At 39.0% G+C, this 26,251-nt stretch overlaps 1 protein-coding gene across 6 annotated transcripts in view; it reads left to right on the forward strand.

The window, feature by feature from the left end:
• Positions 1–26,251, forward strand: part of APP (amyloid beta precursor protein) — a 277,800-nt gene that overhangs the window by 166,373 nt on the left and 85,176 nt on the right. For 3 of the 6 annotated variants that reach the window (XM_089910360.1, XM_022573575.3, XM_022573665.3), the window contains exons 7-11: positions 5,729–5,896; positions 8,401–8,457; positions 19,519–19,652; positions 24,726–24,800; positions 25,507–25,665. In XM_089910360.1, the coding sequence (XP_089766486.1) occupies positions 5,729–5,896; positions 8,401–8,457; positions 19,519–19,652; positions 24,726–24,800; positions 25,507–25,665 (593 nt within the window). The remainder of the gene's footprint in view (positions 1–5,728; positions 5,897–8,400; positions 8,458–19,518; positions 19,653–24,725; positions 24,801–25,506; positions 25,666–26,251) is intronic. The other 3 variants (XM_089910361.1, XM_022573753.3, XM_089910362.1) reach the window with 1 other exon arrangement.

A 26,251-nucleotide genomic window follows, 5' to 3' on the forward strand; every position in this document is an offset into this window, starting at 1 on the left:
AAGTTATAAAACGGCATTGAGGTCAGCCATTTTCATTATTAACAGATTGAATGATTAGGCAGGTAAATCAACATTTATTTGAAATATCAAAGATAAGCATATTTAGTAGGTTTCTGTACTTCTGTCATTGTTTCATTTTATTTTACTGTTAATATTAAACAAGTGATTTGTCACAAGACCAAATTATATTTGTCTTCATACATTTGCTGTTTCTACTCTAGTTTAAAACTGCCAGCTAAGTCATTTTTATCCTAAATGAACCTTAATTGTGTACATAGTCTTGTATTATAGGAGGAATTATGCTTTTTTTGTTTTTTTAAACAATATCAGAATATATAATTCCTAGGTTTCTATAAGTAACTCTCTAGTTTGATTGGTTTGATTATTCAAGTGGTTACTTTCTCAAAATTTGTAAATTTAAACTTTATGCATTCCATATAATGTACGGTTTTATTTCACATACATTCCTATAGTCTTAGAATAATTGAAGTTCAGTTATTTAAATGAAATAATAATAAAAAGCTTTACAGTATGAGATTATTCTTTAGTTAGTGCTTTATTTAAAGCTAATTACTTGCTACTCTGTTAGCTCTGCTTTTTAAGAAGGCATTATAATAACTGTACTCTTGAAAATGGGGATTTTCTCCTTATCCTAGTTGCCACTTTCACAGCTGTCTTTATGTTGAATTTTTTTTTTTAAGTGTAAAATTAGCTTTCTAAATTTGGTGGTCCATAAAAAATTTTGCTCCAATTTGACATCTATTCAGTTAATTTTTTGTGGTTAAGCATTTCATTTGGAACAGTGAATTGCATAATCATTTTATATAATGTAGGAAATATTATATATTTTAATAATATATTGATATTTTAATAAAATATTAAATATTGTATTTGTATAGTATTGATGTTTAGATAATGGAATTTAGTGTTGAAACCAGCACAGATCTCAGTAAGGACCTACCTTAAAAGACATAAAATGCTTAATGCTCTTTTTTTTTAAGCACATGAACACTTTCATACTGTTGTGTGTACACTAGCATTTCAGTTTATTAAATGGTCTTTGTCTTTAAAGGTGAATAGAGCTGTTATAAAAGAAGAGATAAGCCTTCCTTGCCAGAAGAATTCAGCTAGGTGAATATTAGGAAACCTATGTGTGATCTTAAAAGTCTAAGAATTAAATATGAATAAGCAAAGATCATAGTTCCTTAGATGTTTAAGTCTTGCCTGTGTTTCTATCTAAGTTGAAACATTCGCTTTGAGAAGCATCCCTACTTCAATTCTGGGCAAATTTTCTCCTTCATTATTATATGTAACATTTACTTTGAATAGAAACAAAGGTGGTTTGGAATTCAAAAAATAAAGTTAGCAAATAATTTTTAAATGTTCATCTTTTCATTTATTATTTTAGATTTTGAGAAGAGAATGAAGATGAGAAAAGGAAGCTGCAGTTTTAATTTTCAGATGAATTCTGTTTGAAGTTACAATTATATAAGGTCTAATTTTACATGCTCTACATTTAGTGGATGATTTTGTAAATAATTTTCCACTGGCTGATTATAGTAATGAATATGAAGCACGTTTTTCACTGAATTTTTTCAGTGTTTCCGAAAGATTAGGAAGGAAAAAGTTTCTCTATTCAGAAAAATAATAATGTAAACATAAGCATTTAAAATATCTTGAAAAAATAATAAAATGTCTCAAGATTTCTTTTTCTCTGAATCTAGTCATGGAACTTTCAAATTATATATTTCAGGCTTAATTCTTTAAAATTGTTTTACTTTGTTAGGATCTTGATTGGATAGATTTCCTGGTAATTTCTCTAGTGCTAGAAAGGAATTTAAAGGAACGTTTCTCAAACTGAAATTTGTAGCCCTTCAGGGAAATTACTCTGAAACGATAAATGATTCAGGGAAAGAGACAAGATAGAAGTCCAAGGCAAACTGAACTACCAACGTTCCTCATATGTTTCTTAATGTGAGATTTTTTTTCTTTTACGTTTTTTGCAGATAATTGTAGATTTACATGCAGTGAAGGAATTAATAGAAAGATATCCTGAATAGTCTTCACCCCGTTTTCCCCATTTATAGCATAATATCACAGCTGTGAACTTGACATTGACCACTTAACACTTCTTCAGCCCAAGTATGTGCTCTTTCTTCTCACTCCCTTGGGAGAGTCATTGGTCATCTCCTTTATACTTACTAATACCGTGTGTAAAGGCATTAACATAATGCTTACCCAGTGCTGACCCCATGACTACCCCTCAACCTCTCCCAGACTAATGAAAGGTTCTCTTTTAAATTACATGGACAATGTTTTTTGTAAAGAGAAGGGTTAGAGAAAAGGTCAGAGAGATCAAACACTTGTGTGCTCTACAGTAGAGTAGAAATACAGTTATGAGTGAGAGATGAAAAGTGATCCACCCCACTCAAGAATTCCCTCTGAGGGCTTCCCTGGTGGCGCAGTGGTTGAGAGTCCGCCTGCCGATGCAGGGGACACGGGTTTGTGCCCCAGTCCGGGAAGATCCCACATGCTGCTCCGCGGCTGGACTCGTGAGCCATGGCCGCTGAGCCTGCGCGTCCGGAGCCTGTGCTCCGCAAAGGGAGAGGCCACAACAGTGAGAGGCTCGCGTACCGCAAAAAAAAAAAGAATTCCCTGTGAAATCAGCTTTACTGCTCTAGGACGTTGCTGTTCTACTCATTGCCAGAAAGAAAGTGCTACGAAATGCAAGGTTGATGGCTGATCAGCAATGCTGATAATTGGAGGGATCACAATGAGATACCCTTTATCACTTGTCCACATCTGGAGCACACTCCTCTGTGTCAGCAGATCAGAGGTTCCAAAGTGACAGGTACATTCGCACTCCTGTTCCTCTAGGCTCAGATATGTCTGTTGCTGCATATATTATGACATTTGATTATCATATGCTATTATACCAACTCCTGACCACGTTATCTCGAATATCCTCTTGTATGTGAGTACTGTGGGATTGATTCTTACTCCCCACTATGTCCACACACACCAGAGTCATGAAAGTATTTGGGCCCATTTAAAGTCAGGAGTGCCAGCAGCCATGGTAATGTCAGGGAGAACCAACAAAACACTCCAAATGGAGATTATTTGCCTTTAGGGATTGATTAGTCAAGGGTCTTATAACTGGAAACTCCAACAAGAATTGTAGGCTCCTCAGGTAGTTTATTTTATTTGCTTAGTTGATATATAAATGAATTTTGAGTCCTGAATCCTTTTTCTTCTTCACTGGGGCTCTACCGATTAGCTGTAACAGAGGGTTTCAGAGCCATTTAGAATGAGGCAGAAGAAAAACAAAAATGAATAAAATAAAAATGAATGTTTCACCCGTAGTATAGGAAAATGACAATATATTGTAATATCACCTGGGTTCTAGACCAGGAAGTTTTGCTTTCGTGAAAAGTAAGAAATCGTATTAGGTCACATACAAGGGCAAATATCTGTCATGGATTAACTCCTTTGAGAACCCATTACTTAACTTGCACCCACCCGAAATTCTACCAGTTTTATTTAGTACATTGGTTGTAGCATAAAGACGTTTTCTGCCCCTGCACAGCTGTGATGTATAAATGGACCTGTGGCAGGCAAGTATCAGAAGATACGTATTTGATGCTGTAAGAGGTATAAAACGTGAGCAGCAGCATGAATCGTTGAGACACAGTGAGGTTTGTTGCCCACGCTCCTGTGACTTAGGGTCGTGTTTCTGTGCCTTTCTTTGTAGCAGAAGCCACTTGCAACTTCAGTCTGACTTCAACCACAGTGTAGACACGGTTGCCTGGCAGTCTTTTTGGAATCGGTACAAGGATGAGTATCATTATGTGTTAGAAACAGGAAAGCACATCACGTGAACATGTACAGATTGGTGAGGGAGGTATAGAAAAGGAGGGTAAAGCCAACCTGTTCATGTTTCTTACAACTGAGAGAGAGAGAAAGAGAGAGAAGATACCATCCAGGAGTGGAGACAGCTGAGAGCTGTGGTTTGCAGGGACTCCTCATGTGGGCACGCATGGCTGCTAGCTCTGCAGCCCGGAAGCTGCTTTGTCAGTAACTCAGAGGTGATCAGACCCCCCTACACACACACCAAAACTAACTTAATCCTTTGTAAGTTAGAATGCTAGTCGTTTAATTTGGGGAATAAATCAAATTACCAGCTGGATGGGACACTGTGTCAACCGTTTGGCAGATTTTTATCGTACAGGAGAATTCCATAAAGAAAACTAACTAGAAACACATCATGGCTTGGCAAGCATGGACTTTGAAAGTAACTACCAAATGAGATGACCAGAATGATGGGTGATGTTGAGCTTGATGCTCTTGGAGCCAGTTGTTTCCATCCTAAAACCATCCAAAGAGAGCCAGAGTCATCTTAGACATCTATTACACAGGACACTTCTCCTGCAGAGAGCTTGACACTCGCCTTCTGGGCTCAGTGCTGACTCTCCCTCCCTACTCTGTTGACATCATCATGATGGCAGCAGCTTCTGGTTTTGCCATCACCTCTTGACCTTGAGTGAAAAGAACAATGAGTGGTATGTGTAGAGAAAAGCAAAACGGTAGTTCCTTTTACATCAACATTGTGGATCTTTGTCTTTGAGTGATTGATTGATGAGACTCTTCCTAGAGTAGTCTGTTGAATACTCCTAATAGGAAGCTCTGAGTTATGCATGGATTTTTGTCTTTTAGAAGAAGGATGCTTTTCCCTGGCATGTTAATAAAACTAAGAATAAGCAAGACATCTGAGTGCGCTGAGGTATCAGAAGGGTCTCTGTAAGCCTAGCTAGGGTGGGACGCAAACCGAGTAGGAAAATCGTTTTGACTTCTAACAAAAATGGAATATACATGGGAGGTAGAGTTCTAATTCTAATTGCAATAACTTTACGAATGGAATCCTACAGGTTGCTACACTTTCAGTCAATCAGGGATTATGAACCTGATTTTGGTGAGGGTGGCAAGGCATGTTGACAGGTAAGCTGTGTTATAATGTAAAACAATGTATGGTATGTATTAACAAATGGGAGTTGTTTGACTGTGTTTTGTTATTTGAAACATTTTTGGCCAAGGGACAAATATTCAAAGAAGAATTTGTCTTTAATTAGAGTTAACGTAATCGACTTGAAGCCACTTTCACAGGTTTTATGTGTGTTTTCAAATATAGTCAGTGGACAGGCTGGGTCTCTCTGAAAACTGGATCACATTCAGAATATGTATAATTAGTTTATACTTTAAGTCAAGGCAGTCATTTATTCAAGGAAAACAATCAGGTGTTTGCAACAGGTTAAACTTTTTGCATCATAACCAGATGTAATCCTTTTACCTTTAAAGTTGCCTTGAAATTATTTAAAAGAGAAGTTTATTTTTTATAGGGAAGAAATATTTCGATGTGCGCACATCTTCAGGCATTTAATATTATCTGAAAGCACCGAAAAGGTCTGTTCACCTCAAGCTGGAATCCTTTTATTACTACTGAGAGCTACACTCATTAAACCAGACGAGCATGCACTGCTTTGTTTCAGAAGTAATTCCAAAGTCCTGGTAGATAATTAAATTCCTCAGTAAATGTCTGTCAGATGCTGCCGGATAAACCCAGCCCAATTACCACTGGGAGGACTAACGCGTTAAGAATAGTAAACATGTGTACATGAACAGCCAGCCGTACCTTTTCATGCTAAATGTGGTTCCCCACATCTCCTCTGATTAGAGGTGTGCTCTGAACAAGCCGAGACGGGGCCATGCCGAGCAATGATCTCCCGCTGGTACTTTGATGTGACTGAAGGGAAGTGCGCCCCGTTCTTTTACGGCGGATGTGGCGGCAACCGAAACAACTTTGACACAGAGGAGTACTGCATGGCCGTGTGTGGCAGCGTCAGTAAGTGGACCTTCCTCCAGCCTGGCCACCTTTTCATCTTTCTCGCCACTGACTCTGCTCTTTGTAACAGACTGGTTTTCCTGGTTCTTGGGAATGGGTCTGTTGCTACCACTAACCACGTTTCTGTCAATGTCTCTAATTGCCGGGCATCTCCTCCAGGACGTTCGATCATGAGCACACATCTCCGTCTTTCTCTGATAAAGCATGGCCGTGGATGTGTTCTTGTACTAGCTATGGTGCATCCGTCTTGCAGTCTCGAGGGACTTTTGAGTGCTTCTCTTTAAGCCAAGCTGGAGTTGCTGTTTTGTCTTCTCAGCTATTTCTGCAAATGTATACTTACGTGTTTGTCCGTGTACCTCTGTGTTCGGGCCTCTGCATGTGCACTCCACGTGTAAATAAGGGTTACCACCGGAAGCCTGGCTGATGACGCTTCCGTGCCACTGGCAAGGCGTACTGCCGTGATGAGTATCATTTCATAACACGTGACGTTTATTGTGGTGGCGAGGGCATGGGCTTGAGTTGAGCACATGCACTTCAGATGCCAGAGGATAGAAATGCCCCAGTGGCACCTGAGTTCACACAGGGACGTTTGCAATGGCGAGTTTTCGTGTCTTATCTTGGAATGGACAGAAGAAAACTCCTCACTTAGCGTTAGTGACTAAGGCTCAGGGAATATAATTTTCCAAGCCTTTTTCTCTTCCACTTTAAGTTTTTCATAACTCAGGGGGAATAAATAAAGTCATGATGACTTAAATGCAAGTTGAAACTATTTCCACAGAGATAGTTCTCCAGAGGTAACACACCAAACATTTGGGACCTCTGTTCTTCTTAACAGCCTTTCACATTAAATCCCCTATCTATCTATCTATCTATCTGTCTGTCTATCTATCTGCCTACCTGTCTATCTATCTACCTGCCTACCTATGTATCTATCTATCTATTCCACTAGAAGGAAGTGGGATCTACTCAAGGAATAGTTACTCAACTTGATAAATTAAAGGTTGAACTCAATAATTACATGTTTCTCTTTTGAGAGACTCCTGCCTTTTTCCAGTTGTTCTGGTGAGAGCGACAGCCACCATTTCCTGCCTAGGATTCCCAGGGATTATATAAATTGTTTTCCAGTGTGATCATAAGATTAAGCTAAACAACAAAGGGTCTGCAATATCAACACCTTCTACTGTGAAGCCCAGTATCTAAGTGGAATCTACTGGAAAAGTTCCTGTTGGTCTCTTGGGTGAGAGATGACTCCACTTCTACCCTGTGTGAGAACAGGTTTAGGAACTGGTAACCCCAAGGGCTTCTTTTCTGGCTCTGATGGGAAGATTGTGGCTTCCAGCTCAAAAGACTCCCTTCTTGAGTTTCAAACAAAAACGTTAATTAGGTTAGGTAACTTGGAGGACAATGGCGGATTCTGTTGCCCAGAGCCTCTTAAACAAAGGGCTTTTGTTATAATGATTCTCGCTGGTTTCCCTGCTGTGGGAGATTTCCTGGCAGATTTCCAACTTTTTTCTCCCTTTCCCTGGGGTGGATTTATGTTTTGAAATATAAATATGTATGTGTGGGTATATATACAAATATATACATATATATAATAAGAAAGAGGGTTTTAAAAGTTATTAGCAGTGATGAATTTGCATCAAGGATTAGAAATTATCAGGAATTCCCTGGTGGTCCAGTGGTTAGGCCGCAGCCCTTCCACTGCAGGGGGCGCAGGTCCAATCCCTAGTCAAGAGAACTAAGATCCTGCATGCCCCGCAGTGCTGCCAAAAAAAAAAAAAAATTAAAAATTATCCTCCGCCCTCCCAAAACTCTCACTATTACCCTCACTGCCCACCCCCTCCATTTGATTAGTTTGATTTGACTCAGACTGGGAGCAAGAGCCATGGGCACCACAGATCAGATGGAGCCTCTAGAGGTGCTCTGGATGGCACACCCTTTGCCAAGAAATTTGCCAAAGATAGATGCTCCCAACAAAGGTGTAATGGACAAACAGTCAGTACTTAGTTTCAGGGGAGGTGGGTTATAGAATAATGTATCCAGAGAGCAAACACGGGAGGCTGAAGGCCAGTTAGAAGAGGGGACAGGTGTAAGTGGAGAGTAAAAGCTTCAGTCAGTAACCAGAGCCGACGGCCAGGGCTGCCCTTGGAATGGGTGAAAAGAATAGAGATACCATGAAGACGGGACGGATGGGAATTGGTGATCCTGGCACTAAGGAGGGAGATGGGAGCAAGAAATCCTTCCACGGGTTACTGGGATGTACTATCAGAGACAGAATATCCACAATCCAAGATGTGTTTGTGGAAAAGTATCTTTTGTTTGTGTGTTTACCGTGGTTCCATGCTGGGGCCCAAGCTCAGGATATTTGTTTAGTTTTTGTTTTTAATTCAATGTTTTCGTTTTTGTTATTTCCTTTGGTCAGTAGAATCGTGTGAGTGAGTTTCATCCATCATTCCCATGTTTCCATTTTTGTTTTTAGTTATGTTCTCTTATTTTCTCCATAGTGTCCCAAAGTTTACTCAAGACCACCCAGGAACCTCTTCCCCAAGATCCTGTTAAACGTATGTTGTCATTCACTCAAGGGAGGGGAGGAGGGAGGAGAACGTTGCATGGCTGGACTGTAGCTCCAGCCTCCTCACCTTTGCATGGTTTTATGTTTCTTGAACACCTGTCTTTTAACCAAATGTTTATTTCCATTGCCTTGCTTGTAATTACATCTAATTTTGCCAGATAGCTTCCACTGTTGGGCTAAGAGCTTTGACTAAGCTTCTTCTATTTCTGATCAGTTTCCTTTTTATTTCATGTGGTTCTATAAAATATTGTATATACAATGTTATTTTGTGTTTCATTTGGCATCAATATTTTATTTCCTAAAGCTCACAAGATGGCACGATTTAGCAAAAGCCTGTGTGTCTAAGTGACTTGTTTCCCAGAAAAATATTTAATGTGCATGCATGATACTAACTTTATGGACCAGTAACATATGCGAAGGCTTCAGTTGGGTGTGTTTCAAGACAGCTGTTATGCTTTAGGAAGTAAATGGTCGCTTTTAGAAGTCCAGACCTCTCCGTCCCCTCCCTGAATGCACACTAGTGGGACGGAAGTGCCCATCTTCTGATTTCATCATTAAGATGTAGGGAAAGAGCTTCCTTTAAAGAAATATTATATTAACCTACCTTATAACGTCTGTGCATTGTGATGATTTCAGTTGGCCTATCAGTCTAGCTTTGTTTAAAAATGTGTTGTCAAACACACAAATACTCATTTTGAAATGTGGATTATATCCCAGAATAGATTCCTCCAGCATTAGGTTAGGGATGATATGTACTACGGATGCTTATGATTTCTGGGGGAGGAGACACAATTTCAGTTGTAGCTTAGGTATAGTGAAAATTAGCATTTATCTATATCATCCTGGGGAAAAAAAACCTAGTCTCACAATTGATGAAGCTAACAATCTTTTCTTAAAAGAGATAAACTATAGTTGAAAGTATGGCAAGTGGGCAGACATAGAAGAATTAAGGAGAACTCTAGATTTTATACTGTGGGCTTGATAGTACATTGAGCCGCATGGCGTGTTACATTTTTACAAGGCATTTTTCATAGATCATTTCTTTTTCTCAAGAATATTTTGTGGCCATTTTCCTCATTTCCTTTGTGCATACGAGAAAATGAGGCTTCAAGAGCTTGGCGACTTGTCCCCAGCCAACAAATGTGGCAGGACCAGGTTTGAGACTTAAATGACATGTGTGGCTATGCCCTGCGCTCCAAATGGCCAACTGTTTGGTTCTGATATTGTTTTCCCGGTTAGAAAAATTACATTTGAGCTTCAGAAGCACATTTTAAGAATACAGAAAATCATGGGAAGTGGATGACAGGTATTAAAAACATTTTTTCCTAAATGCCATGAATACAGCATGTATCGGTAAATTAAATCTTTCCCACCCTTTTACAAAACAGTCATTATTTTTACTTTGTTTCATTTTATGTCATTTGTAAGCATATGAAAGAATTGTCTATTTCTATTAATTACTGGGAATGAACATCATCATTTGATAAATTTATTTTCGTGAGGTACTGTACTTGTGTCCTCAACTCTTCAAAACAGACATTGACAATCTCTTGTAATTTTCTCTTTCCCGGTAATTTTCTCCATCTACTTGTAGTGTGTGTGGGATCATGACACCTTTCCATTATAGGAGGGTGAGGGTGATTTTTGCCAGCTGTATTTTCTTGTCTTCCTGCAAAGACTGTTCAATCACAGAAAGTGAAGGGTTTTGCAATGCTAGTACAAACAGACTAGAGAAAGCATATAATTTCTAGTTATTTATAGCCTGTGCAGCTATGCTTTCTTATTTATAGCAAAGCTGTACATTTGAATTGAAAAAGTCATAGTCATCTGGAGGTCAAATGCAGAGAGCAGACTGGCGTTGGAGAAAATGAGCCAGACTGAGAAAGGTGAGCAAGCCCGTTTGATTAGACAGCTGGAGCTTGCCCTTGGCTGCTTCACAACCTAGGGCTAATCGGAGGATATCTTTTTTCACAAAGGTGGGTGGTCTTCTAGGTTTCTCAGTCTGAGTTGCTTCTGGTCAAATAATAAATGTGAAATGAGCTAGACAAAGCTCTTCAGTTAAACTGATAATAAGATTGCTTGTGTGGAGAAAATGTGTGATGGTCTACATTATAAATACAATAATTTTCCTGTCAAGACTTCTTATTATAATTAGGCATTTCTAGATTTTAAATCTTTGTCATAAAAACCGATTTCGAGCATTGCAATTTTAAGGGACATTGATTTTTTTGGTTTTGTTATCATAGGTAAGAATCTAAACTACAGGTAGAGAGGGTAGAGACATGAGGCTAAGAGCTTTCATTTTACTCATAAATTTATGGATTTGAATCCTTTACAAAAATCCCTTTCCCATTTGGAATTAAAAATCTTATGAAACTTGAGTTGCTTCTGACATGAATTTTGTGTCTGCCCATTTGGGTTAGGATGATACAAAGGTTTCACATTCGCTTGGCCCAGTGCAGTGTTTGTGAACAATAAAATTTGTACAGAAATATTTATTGATAAGTTTATGTTTCAAACATAAACATCATGAGAGTATGATCTTTTTTTCCCCTGGTGTTCTTCTCATCAGATTGCATCTCCAAAGGTAAACAGATGCTTTTCGTCTCAAAGAGCATCTTGCCAATTTCAAGTCAGCCAACTGCACCAAGGGGTCTGGCCAAAGAGAATGACCAATGACTTTGACCCCTTTACCTGCAGTGAGTTGTGGCACTGTGAATAACGTACTGTGTGTCCTTTGAATGGAATGTGCCACCTTAGTCCCAGAGTTGCAGTGTCCTATCATAATACCAAGGCCATCTAGTCTTTGGGCAGACTTGAACCATTGTTCTTAACTATACTTGTTCTTCTGATTGTGAAAGAGCAAATGTTCGTTCCCGTTAACACATTCTCTGATACTAATAGAGCTCTGATATTTTTATGAAACTGCCAAGCATTATTAAAAACAATTAAAAGACGCGGCGGTGCATTAAATTACATGTCACATCAGTGCCAATACAATCTATTGTATTGACAAGTATGAGAAGCCACATCTTTTGTATCCAGAAATTGTCAGGATAAAAATAATGGTTTTTTTTCCACCAAGCTACCATAGTGAAAAACCCTAAGATTGAAAAGAATTGATTTGCTCAGCAAACCAGCATCTAACAAAAAAGAAAAAAAAAGTTCATTTACTAAGAACAGTAAAAACTGCTCATTATGTATATGTTCTGTTCTTTAGCTACAATATTTCCAAAGAAGAGTAATTAGATAGTTTAATAAAAGAGTCGACAAAAATTTTCTGTAAAAGACCAAAGAGTCAGTTTTTTAGTTCCACAGGCCCAGTGGTCTCTGTTATAAGTACTCAACTCGTCAGTTGTAGTGTAAAAGCAGCCTCAGACAATAGGTAAATGAATAGATACAGCTGTGTTCCAATAAAACATTATTTACCAAAAGAGACCAGCAGGCCGACCCCTGGTTTAATAAAGCTGTTACTTTTGAGCCTGGGACATGCCGGTACTAAGCTAGGTATTTCAAGGGACACCAGCAAACTAAACCAGATACCCTACTTTCAATAACTTGACAGTTTTATCAATGTGATGAGACTCAAGTATGTGCTGGAATTAAATAACAATATAAACTAAAATGCACAAGTGGAGGGGAACATGGCTGTGGAAGCTTGGAGTAGAATGAAATTGGTTTTATCCTTAAGACCTCCATAGAGATTAACAGTTCCATGTGACTTTTATGGTTACAGTTTCTATGAAAGTGGACAATACTGAAGATTTTGACTTTTTGAACTCATCTGTTGAGCATCAAGTGACGGTGGCAGGTCATCCCTTTATGATCCACCATTAATGAAATAGAGCATAGCTCTGACAAATTGACAAAAAACAATGAACCTTAACTGAAGGTTAAGACATCCTAGATGCCAGTGATTTTTGCTATGGCCTCACATATGGTTTTTAGATTCAGACTTGAAGTTGCTCTTATATTTTGGTGCATTGTGCTAAATAGGATATAGACATTAATAAAAATAACACCAGCATTGATTCGTTCATGCTCATTTCACATATTTGACAAAATCCCCACATCAGTACATGTCCATAAGACATAAAAAAGAAATGTAGCTTGACTAGAGTAAATGCAGCATAGATTACATTCTTATTAACTTATGTCCACACGATGCATTGATAGTCTGCCAACTATGACTGCACTGACTATAAAATAAGTGTGTTACAAGGGCATGTCAGGGGAAAGTGCCTTTGTTCTTTTTTTTGTAGAGTCTGGTACCACATATAAGGATCGCAGACTATTTTCACCTTATAAATGTCTCATCTAACTGGGACTTGATAAATACTTGAGTTTAGAATGCATTAGGGATCTTAGTTATTTTGCAATTAGAGAAATGGAGAGACTTTTTTTCTCTTTTTTAAAGTTGGGGTGTCAGTCTATAAGCTCTGCCGTGTGGAGAGATGAAATTTTTGCATCAAATCTTCCTTTACAGGTTTGTATTTCCTGTATATAAATTATCCTCATTGCCACCCATCATATAAATCACAGCCATTTCATGTGACAGCATTACTAGCTCTGTATAAAATAGGATTTTCAATGATGAGGCAATGACTGTATGGGTCTTAATTTACTTTTATCTTCTGTTGTCAATGCTATAGAGATAAATTGCCTTTTTGCTGATGACAGGAGACCAACCAAATTTTCTTGTTAGACTCTAACATTAGTATATTGACTACATGCCATTCATGGCCTCTGTTTAGAGAGGTAGTCATAGTTGTTACTGTTTGAAGATGTGGTTATTTCTCCTTTTGCATCCTGAGCCCGTTATGACCTTAAAATTATATGTCACCCTAGAGATTGAGGAGACAAACGGATATCAAAATGATAGCGGCAATTTTTCACCATGTCCCAACTTTTGACGCCCCGTTCTTGCTGTCTTTAATATGAATAGGAAAGGGGCACTATGCAGTGATTACAGAATCAGAACTAAAATGAGCATTTGGTGCATTTGCAGTTAAATTTGATGGTGTCCCTGGTACGGAGGTTCTCCATCCGTGCCAAAAAAAGTGCTCTCTACCACATTCTAAGACCATAACCGTCTCTACCTTATTTGATGTAACGCCCCTTACAATTATTAAATTTTCTGGGGGAAACACAGGAATGAAAAGGTTTCATTGGCACCATGTCGCCAATGACGGTGGTATATTTTGTGGCAGGAACATTGGGTGCAGCTCGAGGGTTTGCTAACAAATTGAAAGCAAATCTGCTCCCCTCTCCCACCATCCTCACCCCACAAAAAATAGAGCTCTGCCTGACACTAAGAGAGGAGATTATAGTGTGAAGTGGAAATGTTGTGACAGGCATTGATGCATCATTATCAAAACTGAAATTAACCTTCACCAACATGTGAAAACAATGTCTCCCTTAGTATCTGGTTACCCTATGGTTTAGGAAACAGAATTTTGGGGTGAGAAAAAAAAGTAAATCTGTGCTCTTTCTCATGTCTCTTTTTGTGGGTATTGGGGGGTACCTTCCATGAGAACCCCTTACCAACTTCCTGCTACTTTACCAAGCCACCCTCATCTTCATCTTTTACTCTTAAAAGATCATCTTCTGCTTTGTCCCTTAACAGACAGAACGATCCTTTTAAAACACATCACATCACATTTTTCTCTCCTCAAAACAATCCCTATGGGTTCCTGACAGCCTTTACCATGGCTTCAAGGCCCTTCATGATCTGTCCCTATTTCCTTTCTGCCTGTCTCACTGCTCTCTCCCTTGCTTCCTCTGCTCTGGTCACACAGACCTTGCTCATCTTGGAATTTTCCCGTTTCCAGGCATACTCACTTCCAAAGGCCTTTGTGCTAGTTTTTTCATTTGCCTGTTCTTGCAGCAGGTAACTGGGAAGTAAGGCTTCAGTTCAGCTCTTTGTCTAAACGTCACCTTCTCAATTAGACTGAGCCTGGCCACCTACTTACTGCTGCAGTGTCCCCCTTCCTTCCCCGGCACTCTTTTCTTAACCCTGATCTTTCTTTCTTTTTCTCCATAACACAAGTCACATTCTAACAATGTGATTTATTGTTGTCTTCGTGTGTGTGTGTTGTGTGTGTGTGTGTTGTGTGTGTGTGTCCTGTTCGTTTCTCTCACTAGAATATAATTCCACCAGGACAAGGGTCTTTGTTTCACTCGTTGGTTTCTGCCATATGCCTCACAGGTGCTAGGGGCTGTAATACCTGTTGATTTGGTGAAAGGAGGAATAAAGAAATGAACAAGCACACTCGAGGCATCAGAGTCTACATCCAAGCTGCTATGCAGCTCCTCAGATACCTCTGACCTCCCAGCATTGCAAAAAAGACAAAAGAGATGAGGCTTATATCAAAAGCATTAGTCATCCAGTTCACATTGAGGCAGTAACGTGCTATGAATTGGAACTGCGTTTCTGTTGCATGTTTTCATTTGGTATTACATTAGACACCCATTCTCAGTATTAAAAGGTCTATGTCTTAACTATATTCCATAGGCTGTTATGAGACTAGACTAAGAAAATCAATATGAAGGTCATTTAAAAGTCAAAAGCCCATGCACGGTGATGGTGAGACTGCTGCTAATTATTTGCCAGCTGAAGAGGTCAAAACATAGAGCTTAAGATGTTGAAGTCTGGTTTTCTGCGGAAGGGTGAATAGACCCAGTGAGCCTGCTTGCAGGAGGTACAAAGGAGCATGTTTGAGCTGAGGCCAGAGGCCAAAAGATCATTCAGATTCGAGCTCAGTGGGTTCTCTCTCCTGACCTGCTTCATAACCCTACTTCTGCCGCTGAAACGTTGGTTGGTGGTCATTTACCAGATAGCATTCAGGGCAGGAAACTGTTAGAAAATAGGCTGGCAGTTATCATAACAAAGCATATCTTTTGCCTGTACAGGTTGGTCATCAACAAACCAAACCCTTTCTAGTACCCCAGACATGTCGATGGATTAGCCCCTTACTGCTCTAAGTATTAACATTATAGCCTCTTCATGGTTTAGTCATCCTAAATTCAGACTTACTTGTGTGTGTCTGGGGATGTGAGTATGTTAAGTGACAGTATTTCCTTACTACACAATAAATGTATATAACAGGGTAATGTTTTCTCCTCCCCACCTGTTAAATGAGAACACATGTGAAGTGCCTAGCGCAGTAGACGCTAATGAAGGGAGGGTATTATTATTTGGCCAACCTGGAAATCTGAGCCTGTATCACAGTTTCTAAGGAACCTCAAAGGTCTCTGAACAGGATAACTGCTTTGTGCTTTTTGTTTAAAAAACACAACAAAAATAAACCCTCCTAAAAGTCGATTTGTTTCTGCTTTCTAAGCGGTTTAAGTGACTCATGATATAGAGCTTCCTGTTCCTTTGTGCCCTGGAACATTCCTGACATGCCTTGAGCTGCTCCTTTCCCCAAAGGATGCACCTTGAAAGAGTAAGGGCGTTAGGGCACAGGTTTTCCTGCCCCTACCCACCCATCCTTGTTATCATGTCTCTGGCCTACCATGGTCATGATCACAAAATGCAGCCAGTCCTGCTATGACCATGTCTTTAGGATGTAGGAAAATTCGGGGAAATAGAAGCTGAGCTCTCTGCACAAACTTAAAACGTTTTCCCCTTTCTCCTCACCAGCTGCAAGGTAGTGATAATATACTAAATTCACTTTAAAGCATTAAGAAATACCATCATTCGTCTCTCTTTGGTCAGTGATCTAATTTGCTGATTGGTATGAATACAGGAAATTTTCAATTACTTAAACCAATTGAGATGGAGGGCTAGTATGAATGACTACAAAGTTTGAATTAAAAATTAAAAGAGGGCTTCCCTGGTGGCGCAGTGGTTGAGAGTCAGCCTGCCGATGCAGGGGACACTGGTTCGTGCCCCGGTCCGGGAAGATCCCACATGCCGCGGAGCGGCTGGGCCCGTGAGCCATGGCCGTTGAGCTGGCGCGTCCGGAGCCTGTGCTCCGCAACGGGAGAGGCCGCAGGGGTGAGAGGCCCCCGCGCACCGCAAAAAAAAAAAAAAAAAAAAAAAATAGAGATAGCTTGTCTTAAAGTCCTCAACTAAAGAAAGTATCAGGGGCCACTAACAAGGATTTACTGAGAAATATTTCTCAATTAAATGGAATAAATCTGTAATACAAGATTTGTATTTATTTCCTTGTTCCTAAAATGTAAGTTTTAATACTTAAAATATTCTTCATCCTGTTAAATATACCTCGCTTGCTCGGTTCTTTCTTATTGTTTTATTCTTAATATTGCAAAGCTACATTTCAACTTAGACTAATGAGATTATAGTGACTAGGATTTTAGTGTTTCTCTCCATAAACCAGTAGATTTGCAAATCACAAGAGTCGGAGAAAACCATAAAGTTGGAGAATCTTTCTACTTATACAGTAACTTCTACAATTTCAGTTTTCCAAAGAGTGTGCCATGCTATGGTTACAGCAACTTGATAGTTACCTTGATCTGTAAATATGACCCCAAACATTTATACCTTTTCATCTGTTCAAAATGTGAAATATAGTTTGCCTAATTATATCATTCTGCCAGATTGTCCTATGCCAAAAGAACTTTAACTTGTTCTCATTTGCTACCAGAAAAGATGAGAAAATGTTTAAAATCATGGGGAAAAATGCTAAATACCACTTCCATTTCAAGTGTGGACATGGTTAAGTTAAAAATACATGCATATTGAGTTGCTTAAGCTGATGCAGAAAAACATTTACCTTTGTTTTTTAACAAAAGAAAATTTTAATTGAAAATTTTTTTTCAGTCTTAAAAATTAGGATACATTTTCAATAATTTCAGCCTTTTATGCAGGTCATACCAAAATTTTTTAGAAAAGTACCTATTACTTTTCCTATCCATGGTACTTCATGATACTGTGTGTAAGTCATTTTCAGTGGATGTGAAATAAAAGTAGCTCATTTTTCCTATGGTTAGGATAAGTGCTGAGATTTGAATTAGGATGCAATAATGAGCAAAGGAGGAGGGAAGGGTGCTAACATGAATGAAGTGCCATGTGTGCCACCCTTTCTGCAGGGTGACTACCACATGGTGTAGCTTCTCATTTTCCCAGCACTCCTAGTATGTTGGCCTGTTGTCACCACTTGATAGATGAATAAACTGGAACCTAGAGTGCTTAAGTTCCTTGCTCTGGGTCACAACTAACCTAAGATCAAGATGTTATTGAAATCAAGGTGTGCCTGATTACACAGTTCATGTTCTTTGCTTCTTTCTTTCTTTGTGCTGCTGAAATACACCTCCCCCTTGTCTATTTCACAGAACCCATGGGGGGGGGGGAGCAGATGTCTTTCAATAGGTATGCCCTGTGCCAATCCCAGACCAGTTGACTCAAAATCCCCTGGTATTTTGAAAGCAATTCCAGGAATATGCCCTGAAGTGAAGTATCCTTCCACTTCAGAGCAACGTCTGCATTGACAACTGCTTTTATTTTGTAAAGAAAGAATTATTAAACAGTGATTGAAGTAGAAGGGAAGAAATCCGAATGAATAGTTCTCTTTAAATTTATTATTTAATTATATAACAAGAAAGCTTTCTCGTTTTGGTTCAAATCTTGGAGCCTTCAGATTGGGAATTTTCAGATGTTTTCTTGAAACATGCGTAAAAGACACCTATCTTTACCGTTTAGTTTCAAAATGACCTAGCAATTAATTCTTCTCATTTAAGTTCTCTTGGGGTTATTGTATCTCAGATATCTTAGATGAGATTAGGGAAGAAGAATACTTAGAACACTGGAGATAGTTGAGTAATCTTTTGAATAAAACACATAAATTGATTCGACCTGAGAACATAGTGAAAACAAACACCTAATTTCATTTTTCTGGTTGAACATGCTTTTTTTTTGGCTGCATTGGGTCTTTGTTGCTGCTGCGCACGGGCTTTCTCTAGTTGTGGCGAACGGGGGCTGCTCTTTGTTGCGATGTGCAGGCTTCTCATTGCGGTGGCTTCTCTTGTTGTGGAGCATGGGCTCTAGGGCGTGCAGGCTCAGTAGTTGTGGCGCATGGGCTTAGTTGCTCTGCAGCATGTGGGATCTTCCCGGACCAGGGATCAAACTCATGTCCCCTGCATTGGAAGGCAGATTCTTAACCACTGCGCCACCAGCGAAGTCCCCAGACATTCTTGTTTAAATCAAAATCTTGTTTTCTTTTCATGTTGTTGTTGTTTTTTTTAATAAGCTCATAAATGCTCTGAATTCTCACTAGTCATTACTGATCTTTTGTAAAACTGCTGGCATAAGCATTATAAATCACTTGGCTCATGAGTTTCAGACATTTTTGCTTTATAGTACGCTCTTCAGTTGTATGGGTATTTATTTTTCCACATAATATAGCAGTATATGCTGCAATTCAGTAATACTGCTCAGCGGTATTAGTGGAATTCAAAATAGAAATCACTTTCCTTTTGACAACTAGTATAATGAATTGGTTGACTATTGCCAAATTTGTGAAGGCAGAAAGATCTTTTTGTAATTTCATAAATGAACTTGACATTTATGAGTTTTTTGGTACTGTTTCAAATACCGCTCACCAGCTATCTAAAATATATAGTGTAGGATTTATCTTTACTCTGAAGTGCATTTATTCTGCATAGGCTAATTTCGAGATTTCTTTGGGTTTTTCAGGAATCTTAAGGTGTGATATTGATACCACCACTTACTTTAAAGGTTACAGACATTAATCTAGCAAGGCATAGGTATTTGGTGCAACATGTGTGTATTAAACACCAACTGTTTTTAGTCTATGCATGCTTGTTTTGCAAAGAATTTTAAATATAATACTGTAATCGCAAAATGGACTGTTTTCAAGATTTTCCTTCACCCTATCCTTGAAAGGGGGGAAAGACATCCTTACTGTGCTGCAAAATGTCTCGTGGTCTCTTAAACAGCATTAACATCTTGTATGTGCTTCTTTACTAAGTTCTTTGTTCTGGAATAAACGGAAAATAGGGCTTTCTTTGAAGTGACTGGATAGTCTGTCACTCTCCTCAAGCCTTCTTTCCTTCTACTTTATAGTTCCTACAACAGCAGCCAGCACCCCTGACGCCGTTGACAAGTATCTCGAGACACCTGGAGATGAGAATGAACATGCCCATTTCCAGAAAGCCAAAGAGAGGCTCGAGGCCAAGCACCGCGAGAGGATGTCCCAGGTACATGTGAATTTCCATCCTTCAGTGGTACAATACTGGGGAAATCTGGATTTGCCTCTGCCTCAGAGTCTCCCCAGGGGCCCTATGGTTGATGAATGCCTAGGGGTGGGTAAGGCTCTAATTTTATCCAGATCTTAAAGACATAACATTTTAATTGTAAATGTTTTAAACAAGGGCACCGATTTGGGGCTTTTTGCATTCTCCCTGAACTTGCCACCTAGGAAAGACCCAGGTATAGTAAGTATAGTAAGATTTTATAAGCACAAATTAAGTTGTGTGTACACCTTTCTTGATGGTTTTGTCACTCTGTTTAGCGTAGTCCTGTAATGGTGTTGTAAATTAAAATCACTTAAAATGTTCGTTAGCAAAGATGAATATTTTTGTATGGAATACCAAATTATGAAAACTTTGAACCTAACATTTCTTACCGAGTTAATTCATAGGACTGTAGGAGCTTAAAACCAAAGTGAACCATAATGATCATTTCATCTAGTCCCATAAATGACAGATAATGCGGTAAACTTTCAAGCGTTTAGCTTCCCACTCTAGAACAAAGCAATATAAGTAACACAGAGAGGCATTTGGAACCCAAGCCTTTCTTGCTCCTAGTACAATGCTCTTTTCACTACATTGTGCTACAAATCCTGTTTTTTTAAATCATGTTCTTTATGAAACAAAAAATTGTTTCCAAAACAACTAATTTACATGTAATAATACCAACTACAATTTAAGTTATGCCTGCTACCAGGTGCTAGATGTTGTATTAGAGGTAGATAATACTGAGGATTTTAGTCCTTTTTCAGATTCTTTTTTTTTTTTTTTTTTTTAACGTGGACCATTTCTAAAGTCTTTATTGAATTTGTTACAATATTGCTTCTGTTTTATGTTTCGTTTTTTGGCCCTGAGGCATGTGGGACCTTAGCTCCCCAACCAGGGATCAAACCCGCACCCACTGCATTGGAAGGCGAAGTCTATAACCACTAGACTGCCAGGGAAGTTCCCTTTCTCAGATTCTTTATTCATTCGTTCAGTCATTCAACAAATACGTATCCATCACTTACTTGCCAATCACCGTTCCAACTCATAGCCTATACCCTGAAGAGTGAACATGAAGAAATAATAGGAAAAGTCAGATTCAAGGAAACATAACTGAGTGAATGAAGAAAGAAAAATAGGGTTTTTCTTTAGGAAAGATACACACAATATGTAATCACTGTTGAGAAGGAGTAGGACGGCTATCAGCTGCCATACTTACTGCCACTGAAAAGGCATCTTTTAAACTTAAATCCTGTCTCACTACTTGTTTCTGAAGCTCTCAGAACCTTGTTATTGCCCACAAAATCCATTTGTGGGACAATGAAGTCCCCAAAAAGAAAAATAGCAAAATAAACACTGAACGCTCAGCTTGGCATTTCCAGTGCCTGCCCCCTCACCCAACCTCCTGCACCCCAAATCCAGTCATCTTACTTCCTCTCCCACCTCAACTGCTACCGTCAGTGGTTTAAGGGCAGCCTTAAACCACTCTGCTCAACGTATGCTAAACCCATCACGGCCTCTCTCTGCTCTCAGCATTGATCTCTGGAAAGGTGTCCCACTCTTCTTCACGCTGGCACATCTCAGCCATTCCTTACACTCACGTAGTCCTCAGAGTGAGACAAGCAGTCACTGCTCTTTTGCATTTAACTAAATATTTGCTCACCAGTTTTATTCCTCCAGCTGGATTGTAAACGTTTATTCCCTAAACATTTATATAAGTACCTTCCTAACCTTGCATTTCTATCTTGAACCCACTTAGTCATTATTTTTTTAAAAAATACAGATTCTGAATTTTTTCCATTATTTATTGGTCATTTTGAGCCTGTTAATAGCACTGATTTTAACTACTCTTTCAGATATTATAGATCTGTCCTAGAATAGTAACTTTATTTTAGCGCACCTATTTAAGCCATGACTTAGTTCATATATGTTTTAATGGACTTTCTTCACCTTTTGGTTACTACCTATATCTGAGATAATTTAAAGAATGTTATCCTGGAGCAGAGAATGTTGTCTCTTAGATTCCAGGGATCATAGACCTATGAGATGCTTGAGATCAACATTTACCATCATAATCTATGGTACTGAATTCTGGAGACTGTTTGAACTTGGCTGCCTCTTAAATCTCTCTGTATTACTTGTCATTTTCTCTGCATGAAACAGCAAAGTCTTTGAATATAAATCCTGATGATACTGATACTTTCATGCATGCAGTGGAAAATTGCTTTATAAGACTATATGGGGCCACTGTGAAGTCTAGATCCTGAGAATTTTTAATTTAAAAATTTCATCTTTTAAAATGATTTTTATTACAGTTTTTTTTATTATTTGTTTTCTTACGATACAGAGAATTTGGGGCTTTTGTTGTTGCTGAGGCTCATAACTCTGAACTTACAGATTTCTGTTGTTCTATGTTATGAATATTATCTAGCAAATACAAGAAGGTGCACGATCATTTATTCCATATGATTTTAACAGTTTTACTATATCCTTAAAGTAAGGTTCTTCAAAATGGAAGTTGACCTTTCTCTACATTTATTATTTTTACGATAGAAGCATCAACATCTTAGGAATGGCCTTTTCTCCTGTCACCAAATATAAATAAACTTAGCTCACCTGTTGGATTTGCCATTTTATAATGGCTAATTGGGCCACAGGGGACAAAAGCATGGTCTTTAGAGCCACAGAGATCTTGGTTTATATCCTTCCTTCTCCATTTTTTTCCTGCATAACTTTGAGCAGGTAACTTAACCTGATCCATAAAAATGGGGATGACCGGGCTTCCCTGGTGGCGCAGTGGTTGAGAGTCCGCCTGCCGATGCGGGGAACACGGGTTCGTGCCCCGGTTCCGGGAGGATCCCACGTGCCGTGGAGAGGCTGGGCCCGTGAGCCATGGCCGCTGAGCCTGCGCGTCCGGAGCCTGTGCTCCGTAACGGGAGAGGCCACAACAGTGAGAGGCCTGCGTACCGCAAAAACAAACAAAAAAATGGGGATGGCCAAGGCTAATCTCATGTGAGAAATCAATTAAACGAGAGAGATTTTGGAAAGCTCTTAATACTGGATCTGGTATTTAGCAGGTCAGAAGTGATGCACTCTATTATCAGTGGACCTCAGTGGAAGCCATTGTTCAAAGGGAGATGTTGAGCCCACAGTGTGTGTTTATCTTTCAGTAAGTAGGCCTAGCATGATGGTGTAGGTGAATTGTTTTATTTGGAAGGATGGAGGATATTATTAAATTGCTCTGAAAATCAAAATTTTATTTCATTTCTATAGGAATGCTTATTTTCAATGCATTAGCTAAATAAATCTCCTTAATTTATTCCATGGATTCCCCTGCTCAAAGATGAAAGATCTGAATATACAAAGGAAGATGGTAAAGATTTAAATGTAATGCAGGAAATCAGTTTTTCACATTCCAATAAGACATCTGACTTCTGTCTCAAACTAATTTTGAGATTCCTTACCTGAAGAATTTGTGGTAGAATACCGCCACTATGAACATTTTCGAAGCAGGAAATTCAAATATTTTTATTTCAAGGCTTATCACATCTGTAAAGCAAAAATAGTCTTCAGTAGCCCCCATCTCACAGGTGCTCTTCATTAACTCTTGGACCCACCGAAGCATCTGGGGCAATATGTTTCTTTTCCTTCTATATCCTGTTCTTGTTCGTAGCAGCTGCACATTTTCCCCAATTTTGCTGTGAATGTGTTAGATTATTTCTTATTTGCTCTTCACTTGTAACAGAGAATTCATTCCATTCTTTTTTCTCCATAATTTCATGCACACAACATGGGGAGGCTTGTCTTGTACTTTATACAGTGGATCGATGCTAACTGACAATGAAGTATCTAATTAAAAACCGACATGATGATGTGATGTGATATTCTCACAGAACTTCTCTATCAGTAGTTACTTATGCCAAGCTTCAAGGATGTCTGAAAACAATCAGTTCCTTAGGAATAAATACCTGTAAATAACAGACTCTTATAATACAGAAATCAGGGTTTCTTGCGCTTTGTATGTCCACAAAGTATGCAAGTAAACAGCTGTCAACAGACCATTATTTTGTTTACTGGATCTTTCTGTTCTTTATATTACCTTGCTCAGGTATGAGCTACACTTAAAAAAAAAAAACTACTTGATAGTGAGTAGTACACTTGAAAAGGAAAAGGAAGCTGTAAGTGGTAAGAATCAAATATCGTTTCCTCTCAGCAGCATCCACAGCTGCAGACTTTTCCTCTTTGCATTCAGATCAGTGAGTGAACTTCTCTCAGAGAAATCCTGAGTGAACATCATGGATGAGAAGAGGACGTCTTATTTTCCTACAAAACAGATTAGCCTGGTTACCTAATTAGTGTTACTTACCAAGAATACTTTTTGCTACATTCAGAACATTATAATGTGTACTGTCTTGGAATTTTTGGAGGAATTTAGAGTATTCTTTGCTGTTGGCGAGGCAAGTTGACAAGCAAAATGTTCTAATTGCCCGTCAGTTCTTCAGTGGGGTGGATCTTAGGATTTCTGACAACTGAAATCTTCTTTTCCTTCCTCTATTATATACTTCTTGGTACTGTGCTCATGGCATGTTTACACATGCATAAAGTGTTATATATGCTTTTTCCCCCTTCTTACTGTTTGAATTTTTATAACTTGCTTTCACAAAAGACTAAAACCAACGTGTTCAATTTAATGTTGGAAGAACTTGTACAGGTAATATATGCCTTTTATGAATCGTTGACATTTGTGCACATCAAATAAAATGACTTTCAGCTATTTCTGAAAGTAATAGAAAAGGAGAAAGACAACTTGGTTTCAAAGGGCCATATAAAGGTGAACATTTATGTTTATTGTACTGCTGTGATAGAGTATACATCTTAGTGAGAGGTCAAATATTATTGAGCTAGGAATGGAACGTGATCATATTTTTCATGTTTAAAATGTCAAATGTAGAAAAAAAAAAAACACAGTGATCTAGCTCATTAAATCTATATTTGAAGAAAGAACTGATGGTTTTAAATGATTTCCTCCTTTTGTAGGTCATGAGAGAGTGGGAAGAGGCAGAGCGTCAAGCAAAGAACTTGCCTAAAGCTGATAAGAAAGCAGTGATCCAGGTAAACCCTGAGTCCATCCTCCACCAAGCATCATACCCTCGTTGATGTAGTGCCTGCACCTTTTCAAGCATCTGCTGGAACCGCATGCCTGATCGTTCATATTTCCCTCAACTTGGACTACTGCTCATCATTGTCTAACAATTCAGTTGCTTAAACCCTGCCTTACTTTTGCTCCCAATTAGCTCATTATAATTCATTTCTTTAAAACTCACATTGTTACTTAAAGTCTAATTTTTATCAGTAATATATCTTTCTGGTTGCCATAATCTTCTGCTACTTCTTCCCCGTGGCAAATTTACATGATAATTTGAATTTTTGACTGGAACCACTCTGAGAATTACCTTCAGTAAACCATGAGGTTATCATGATCATTTTCTTAAAGTTCTTTGAGTAAGAGAGGACTTTCATAAATATTCATGTAATTTAGAGTTTCAAGAGGATATACATTTATTCTACCTTACGGTTAGTCAAATCAGTTTTCAGTGACCATATAAAATAATGATTTACATTGAGAAATTAGGTCTGGGGATGAAAAGCAGGGAAATGGAGGGGAACCCATAAAACATGCTGAATTAGTCAAAATGTTGGAATGACTGAAGTCTTTGAACACAACAAAGTATGATATCCCTTTTAAAAGACTTGAATTTGCTGCTCCGTCCTATTTGTCTGGTTCCCGATTGTCACGTGCCTCTGTTTGCGACGGCAGCATTTCCAGGAAAAGGTGGAGTCTCTGGAGCAGGAAGCAGCCAACGAGAGACAGCAGTTGGTGGAGACGCACATGGCCAGAGTGGAAGCCATGCTCAATGACCGCCGCCGCCTGGCCCTGGAGAATTACATCACCGCTCTGCAGGCTGTGCCGCCTCGGGTAGGCTTCCCTTCACAGCTCAGGGCACAGCAGCCAGGAGGCATGGGGACACTGGGGACTGAAGGCCATAAGAAAGAAATCGGGAGAAGTTTCTAAGAGCACCATTATTCACAGGTTCAACCTCAGTCTGTTTTATCTTGAAGGTTAAAGGGTCACAGAGCAGCTGCCTCCATAGTGCCATCTCTGCACAGTAGACACACCTTTCCACCGAGGAGTCAGACAGGCTTCCTGGGGACTCACAGTGCAAGACCTGATTTGAGTTGATATCCCTGGATGGTGACAGTTCATGATATAGTTGAAGTCGGGGAACCACAAGAGCTGGAAGGAATTTAGGTGTAACCTAGCCCAGCCCCCTTATCATGCGATGTGACTGAGATCAAGAAAAGCTGAGATTTGGCTGGGTTATAAGGATTTTTACTGGAAAAATAGGAACTAGAACTGAAATTTCCTGCTGAGAGCAGCAACCATATTCTCTGGGGATAGGAGCCCTATTTTGGTCATGACGTCCACAGCAAAGGGGTTTATTTGTGGTATTCAGGGATAAATGCCCAGAAAGGCTTACCAAGCACTGCAAGCGTAGGCTTCA

Source organism: Delphinapterus leucas, chromosome 4 (assembly GCF_059928025.1).
Source record: "Delphinapterus leucas isolate spDelLeu-1000000601 "Yukka" chromosome 4, BTC_Dleu_Yukka2, whole genome shotgun sequence".
In the NCBI taxonomy this organism is placed as follows: Eukaryota; Metazoa; Chordata; class Mammalia; order Artiodactyla; family Monodontidae; genus Delphinapterus; species Delphinapterus leucas.